Raw genomic sequence first — 7,393 nt, forward strand, 5'->3', positions numbered from 1 at the left:
ACGCAACTTTTATTCAACAACAATTTTCATACTCTTATTCTAATTTCTATTCAAACTTTTCTCATAACCAAACCCACACAGCTACCTACCACTTATCTTTCCAATTCTTCAAACCTCATTCACTGCTCCCAAAGCCACCGTCACAGCAACCTGAGCAATTTATATAGAACAAGCCTTAAAAAAAGGTGTCAATTCAGGCCGATTCAATTAGAATCAGGCAGAAATCAAGCCAATTTTAATATATTTTTTAAATCGATCACATAATTGATTCAGTGTGATTCGGACCGATTTTAATTGATTCCAATTAATTCAAAGTTTTCTTTATTTTTTAAATTGTATTTGATAAACAAGTTTTTTTTTTATATGAAAATATAATAAAACTACACATATATTAACTTTTTTGTCATTATATTTAATGAGAGTGGTAGAAAAAATGAAAGATAAAACATAGTGTTTTTTTTACTTTATTTAGTTGAACAGAAAAAATCAGGAAATGAATGAGTATTTTATATTAAATTTGTGGTGATGTACATAATACTAATATTGTGACGTACTTGTAACTTAATGGTGGTATTTTATCTTCTTCGTATACGAGAATATTTGAGGCAAGAAAATGTGGCTGAGGTTAAATACATAAATAATATACTTATTGAAACAATTTAGATTTATATCTTATTCTTATTGCAACTAGTCAATAAATTCATATTTTAGAGTCCGTTTGGATATTTAGAATATTTTAGTATATCTTTAAATAATAATAAAATAATTTGAATTAAAATGTTTTATTAGATTTTGTAAAAGGAAAGAAAAATATATTATAAAGTTAAAAAAATTGTTTGAATATTATTTTTTAATGTTAATTTTTTTGAAATTTGAAAAAATTATATTGTTTTTTATATTTGACAGTTTAAAAAAATTGTAATGATTAGAAAAAAATATTAAAGATTTAAAATTGAAAAGTATCTTGTGCTTTAGTGATGTTTGGAAAAATGTTAAAGATAATACTAAATGCTTGAATTGCTTTATAATGATTTTAATATATTTTATTAACACTGAAATAACAATTTAAAATTTTCATGAACGTCCGATCCAATTTGTTACATCATCTGATTCTTTAAATTGGTTATTCTCCGATTCAAACCCGATTGTGTCATCGCCACTCCGTTAGAGGGAGTCTCATCGCCACTCCGTTGGAGGGAGTCTTAATTTTGTGAAACAAGCGAGTCACGTCTTTAGTCTCCAACATTGTGTCATCACTGTTAATCCGTTTAAATCATATAGCACCGACCTTCTTGGCATTTCCTGCAAGTATCTCAGTGTTTTTTTTTTTTTTTTTTTTTTTTTTTTTTTTATAGAAAAATTTTATATGTCACACTACTATTCAATAAAAAATCATTCAATAATGATAAATGTATCACATCTTACATAGTGAAATAAGAATCAGGTGTATATCATTACTCTTTTTTAAACGATGCTTTTCCGTATCTTGGTTCGGCTGTGAGAGGCAACTAAATTCACCACCAAAGCTAAGACTAATCTTTATTAGTTTCAATGATCACAATTCAAAACATCAGTCCCATTAATAGGAAAACACAAGCTGTAATTGAGATTCCAATCTTCCGAGTTGTTAGAATAAAAATTTGTAATTTCCATCAACTTAGACAATGGGTAAGTTAACATGATTTCAAAACAGAGATGAAGATTTTATGATCGAGCTTCAAGTCAACACTTCAGTCCTTAATTCAATTTTCAAGTAAATATTCCTCATGGCTATTCATCACACATGATTATTATCTCGATTCAATTATCTCTAATATCAAATACATATAATAATAAGTTTGAAAATTCATTACACACGATCAATCTTAGCCTACCCCAAAATATACAAATTTAGATAGAAATCTGGGTGAATATCTACATATACAACAATCAAAGCCTTTCGTGTCTACTTCTACAATATAATCCAGAGCGAAGACGTGAATCTTGTTTTAACCAGAACCAAACACGTAGTATAGAAATAAACTAATGTTGTTCGTTTCTCAGAACGCTCAATGCTTCAGCCTCCAGGCAATGGATACAGCATATTGCTTCTGGCGAATTCCCCACTGCTACCACACATTCTCCTTAGATAATACTCCTTGAACGCCATTATTGCCATCCAGTACAGACCAATTGGAGAATCACTCCCTTCTATGAACAGCATATCGCCCTTCTAGGAGACTATAGGCTTACTCCATACCAGACGGCCTTGAGCCAGTTATGACCTCGCTGGGTGAGGAATAACCCATGAGACGATGAAGTGGTGAGCTTGATCTTGGCTCGATTTCAGAGGATAATTTCTCTGCTTTGGACATATTGGAGGAAAGCCCAGCTGATTCAAACGTTTCCACTGAATTCTTATGCTTGTTTTGTGACCGTTTCCCAATAGACTCCTTCCTTTCATGCACAGGTTTGGAAGGATCAGATAACATGTTTCTTTGATCTGAAATTCCTGGGAGGGCATGAGAGGACGTGAAGGGAACATGATCTCCTTCAGTGGAGCAGCTTTTACAGTATGAGAGTCCATAATCATCTGAGCATGACACCGGATCAGCATACGGAGAAGCATTGGCGTGAGATGCTGAAACCAATCTCCTATTACTATCATCACTATAGTCGCCAACCTCACTTGGTGGAGGGACACAAAAAGCATTTAGTGCATGTGGTACTAAATGAGTTCTGTTTTGAAGTGAAAATTTGAGCTGCTCTGAACAAGCACCACACCTTAGCCAATGAAATCTCTTTCTAAAGAGAAGAAAATCTGCGGGTATCTGCAGAGGGCTCAAGCAATTATAGCAAGATATGATAGGGGCTCCACCTGCAATGGGTCGGAAATGTTGTTTAGCCGAATGATGTTTCTTCACCTCACGGTCTCTATGCCTCTGTTCTTCAGACTTTGCATCACGACTGCACATGGGAAACTCAGAGTCTGCATACTGGTGGGGACTTGAAGGACAAGAGCGGTAGGAAGGATTGCAAAATTTGTGACCAGGATGGAGCCCACATAACTCTTGATTATTGCCAAAAATGGATTGAGGCGGCAACTGTACTGAGCATTGCCAGTCTTGGGGATGGCAATGAAGACAAGAGTGATGAACTCCATGTCTACTGCTTGTTGCCTCTCCTGAGAAACGTACACATGAGAAATTGCGCTGCTCAAGCCAGTTGCTTCCAGACTTGCCTCTTCTGGGAAACCTAGGATAATTTAACTCATTATAGAGATCCCCCTCGGGTGCCTCATGATCATTGTAAGTTGACATATGATTTTCCTTCCAAGTGTTAACCCTTCCATCAGCTTTTCCATTTAGATAGCATCTTCTGTTAAGTTCATCCTGCAATTCAGAAACGATTCTCAATAATTTCAACTTGTCCTGTTCAAGGTAATCAGACTTGTCTGATGATTGAAAGCTACTATTGCGATGAAACTGATTATGCACTTGATTTGAGGGGCCACCAATCTCATAGCCAGCAAGGGAACCCCTTCCATAGAAAGGTACCCTGGATGGATAATTTTCTCTGTCACGTCTCCTCCAGTTTCTGACTGGGCGGCCATGCAATTTGGGTTCCAGCAATTCATCTTGATCCCACTTGCCACATCTATTGGCTGAATGCTTCTTAGTGGATGAAAGAATTCCATCTTCTTTAAGATAAGGATGGCAATTCATCAAGCTGTCCACCAGAAAGTTGTCCTTTCTGTTCCTTTCTTCAGAAGGAACAAAGTTCTCAACCTTACAAGTACTTCTAGATAAATGTCTAGGTCGTTCAGGGAATTGATCATCTGTACCATCATAAGAGGAGACACTTCCCTCATATGCGTAATAACTTATGGTTGGCGATTTAGAGATATCTATAAGTCTACCACTGAGCTCAGAGCTGGGGTTGGCAAACTCTGTGGTTTCTATCGTATCTGTGGACCTTACACGGTCAAACACATGAACATTTTTCTGAGGTTGCTCAAGCTGTTCGTTAGGAGAAGATGTAGGAGTATCTGATGAAATGCTTTCCCTAGCTGCCATATGGTGAGTAACAATTGAAGTACTTCCCATTGCAGCCACGTTATTGTCAGTATTTGAAATTTTGATATTAGAATCACCTTCATTAATATCCACTTCTGAGTTTGCTCCTGCCAACAGTAAGCCATCATCATTTGCCTTTACCTCTAAATTTGATCCTACTATTGGTAATGACTCTTCATTCTCAGGAGGTGCAAGGTCAGTTGCCAAACACTCTTCAATGGAATCCTCAGGTTCTTTGATATTGCTGTCACAAGATTCAATTGCATCATCTTCATTGCTTTGGTCATTGTTTGATAAGTGTATTATACCTCCAAGCAGCTCACCATTGCAATCCCTTGACTGGCATCGATCCCGCTCCTTGTTCTGACCTTCATTCAACAAATTTATACCTTCAAGATGCTCACTGCAGCAATACCCTGATTGTCTTGGATCTCCCACATTGTTTTGGTCCAAAGAACATTCTCCAGTGGAAGGAACAGTATCTGTATGCATAGAGCTGCCAGAGTCTTTATCTTCAGTAACAAGATCCAATGCATTTGTCTGAGGATTATCCATTTCATTTAAGCCAGATTTTGTGCTCTTCACATCGTTTGTTTGATTCTTTGCTGCATGCCAGAAAGGGATTGAAAAAAACCAATATTAAACTTAGTGACAATACAGCTAAGCAATATTCTGTACAATGCAGAAAAATGAGTAAGCCATGGCATAAAACCTACAGATAGTAAGGCCGCAGTCCATCGCAAGGAAACAGTCATAGTAAGAGGTCCAAACAATGGGGAACAACCCACCATTTTATTCTTTTACATTGGTAGATACGCTAACTCAAGGAGAGCAACAACTGTCTGTCAGTTTATTTTGATTTGAGAAAATAATCAAGAAATGGTACATGACGTTGAAATGGTGGGGGCTATAATCATCTTAAGCCCACACCATTGAGTTTTGGAAATTTCCTGAAATTGAATACTTCAAGACCTGATGTCTACACCACGCATGTCAACCATAAATTAATTCGTATTCACGGAGTTTATCTAACTTGCTCTGATTTCTTTTGGATTATTACCTTGGAGAATTGTGCCACATCCACCACACTTGTACACAGGATGGTCCGGTAACTCGGGAAGAAGCAGCCGACATTTAGGGCATCTAACTAGCCGGAGCTTAGTAGTCAACCCACTGGTCATCTTGATTGACATATGTGGTCGTGATCAACTAGGGATTGGGCTTCTAAAACCCACTTCGACAGAACATTAATGATCAAAACCCAGATTCATCCATAAAGGTTTTGTTGAAAACAAGGAGGCCGTCACCGTCTGCATTCAGATAGAAACAAAGATAGACAGGCATGAGATAGATGTATAAAAGACAGAATTCATAGTCGCAATTTGTGGGTGAACTCGTGAAGGGATTCAACGAGGTTGAATAAAAATAAAATAGAATGCTATTGCTGCTGAAACGGGAATTATGAATCAGCGAGTTGGAAAATGCCTGCTCAAGGCTATAAGAAGCTACGGAGCATCGGCAATTAACGTGGTACAATAAACACGAAGAGATTATTGGAAAAACTAGCTAACTGCATAATCAACTCTGCATATTAAAGAAACAAAAATTGGGCAAGAAAAAGGTTAGAAGAGGAATGCTTGTCTAGCTGTATGGAATCCCTGGGGAATGAAAGGATAGGTGAAACAGGAGGGGTGGCAATTTCCTCCAATCGGAATACTTGCTCTTCTAGCGGATCAGAAAGATTTTTATGGAATGTCCTACTCCTGCCCGAGCTTTCCGATCAATCAATCCCCTATTTCAGGGCATGAAAGAGAGTACAAGATTGGAGAGGATAGGTAACAAAGAAAAGCAGCGGAGATCGGGTCCAATTATAGTCGCAGGCGCTTATAGTGGACAAAAAAACATACCTTTGAGATTGGAAGATGGATATATTAGATCCAGAGACAGAGAGAGAGAGAGAGTTCCCACAATATATAATTGTGTGTGTGTGTAAGGGTCCAAGGGAGGTGAGGTGTAGAACGCAGATTAGAGGTGGGGAAATGGAAATTAAAAGGAACCTGTGAGGAAATTCAGAGAATTGGAAAGAACTCTATTCTCTGCCGCAAAGTTCCCGACTTCCTTTCCATCAACTCCTCTGTCAGTTCATTCTTCTTCTTCCACACTTATGTTTCGTGTGTAGAAAGCTTTTACAGTCAAAGCTGACCTTTCAAAACTAAAGAGAGAAACAAGACGAAGAACAAGAGCTAAGGTCTTTTGCACTGTGTGTTGTCTGACTTTGACCAACAGGATCGGGGAAGCGAGGCGCCGGTGCCATTCAAAACGGAATTACGTGTCATCCTACGGGGACATACACTCTCTCTCCGGGGTATGGGTTACCTGGATAGGTGAGGTCCAGCTAGAGCAGCAAACGGGTCACTAGTCAAATTTGAAAAAGGATATTCGAGTTTGATCAGATACGTTTGGATGTCAATTCATTTCAATTTATCACTATAATTTTTTTAAATTTTAAAATAAAAATAATATTAAAAAATAATATTTTAATAATATTTTATCATCTCATTTCAATTCAACTTAACTCAATTTAACATCTAAACACAATTTAATAATGAGTTAAGTTCTCTATGAATAATAATAAGGTAGAATGAGTTTTGTAAAATCTATCTCAAATGAATTTAAATGTATTTAGGTATCAAAATGAATTAAAATGTATTTATAAAAAGTTAAAAAATATTGTTACTCTCACGTGTAAAAAGATGTTGAGTTGAAAAAAATTGTGAATATCACGTGTGAAGAAGTTTTTAAATTTAGATGAATTTAATAATTTGAGAGTTAAATATTTAAATATTAAAAGATATTTAAATCTAAACCGAACTTAGCTGAAGTGAATGTAATCAAAGTTTCAAACAAACCCTAAACAAAAAGAAAATAAAGCATATTTTTTTATTGTTCAGCTTTCCACGTCCGCGCATAAATAGTTGTCAGTGCGAAAGGTTGTTTCCCGGGCATCCCCATCAACAAAGTGTGGGGGTACAAGTCAAAAGTTAAATGAAACAAGTGTGTGAAATTGGTTGACTTTGCCCGCGATTAATATCATATCGGGAATTAAGAAGATGATGAGTTGTGGCATGTGCAATCAATCCTTGGTCCATCGGAAATAGAGAGGACCTAATTTATCTGAATTTGGCGTGTATAAGTTACGAATTGGGTAAAATCAACCCGCAATACGTTACTGCCATTATCAAGAAAGAATCTCAACACGATATCGACTACCATTTCAGTTCCTGAAAGGTAAATTTTGATTTAATTCCTTCAAGGAAAGATGATCAGGAATTGCCAAA

At 36.6% G+C, this 7,393-nt stretch overlaps 1 protein-coding gene across 2 annotated transcripts; it reads right to left on the bottom strand.

The window, feature by feature from the left end:
• Window positions 1–1,773: 1,773 nt before the first annotated feature.
• On the bottom strand, window positions 1,774–6,357 carry LOC109000913 (protein ENHANCED DISEASE RESISTANCE 4). 2 transcript variants are annotated; one of them, XM_018977962.2, is made up of 3 exons: window positions 6,113–6,357; window positions 5,116–5,365; window positions 1,774–4,660 (listed from the first exon to the last, which is right to left on the bottom strand). In XM_018977962.2, exons 2-3 carry the CDS (start codon window positions 5,246–5,248, stop codon window positions 2,229–2,231), a joined length of 2,565 nt encoding a protein of 854 aa, XP_018833507.1. In that variant the 5' UTR covers window positions 5,249–5,365; window positions 6,113–6,357; the 3' UTR covers window positions 1,774–2,228. The 2 variants fall into 2 exon arrangements, with proteins under 2 accessions (XP_018833507.1, XP_018833508.1); XM_018977963.2 differs by lacking the exon at window positions 6,113–6,357 and adding an exon at window positions 5,963–6,088.
• Between the last annotated feature and the right edge of the window lie 1,036 nt (window positions 6,358–7,393).

Source organism: Juglans regia, chromosome 7 (assembly GCF_001411555.2).
Source record: "Juglans regia cultivar Chandler chromosome 7, Walnut 2.0, whole genome shotgun sequence".
Lineage (NCBI taxonomy): Eukaryota > Viridiplantae > Streptophyta > Magnoliopsida > Fagales > Juglandaceae > Juglans > Juglans regia.

Excerpts from the sequence above, each read along its gene's own strand:
- LOC109000913 (XM_018977962.2), bottom strand. The coding sequence starts at position 5,248 with ATGTCAATCAAGATGACCAGTGGGTTGACTACTAAGCTCCGGCTAGTT. Across the intron at positions 4,661-5,115 it reads ATGTGGCACAATTCTCCAAG|CAAAGAATCAAACAAACGAT; the intron begins GTAATAATCCAA and ends TCTGGCATGCAG.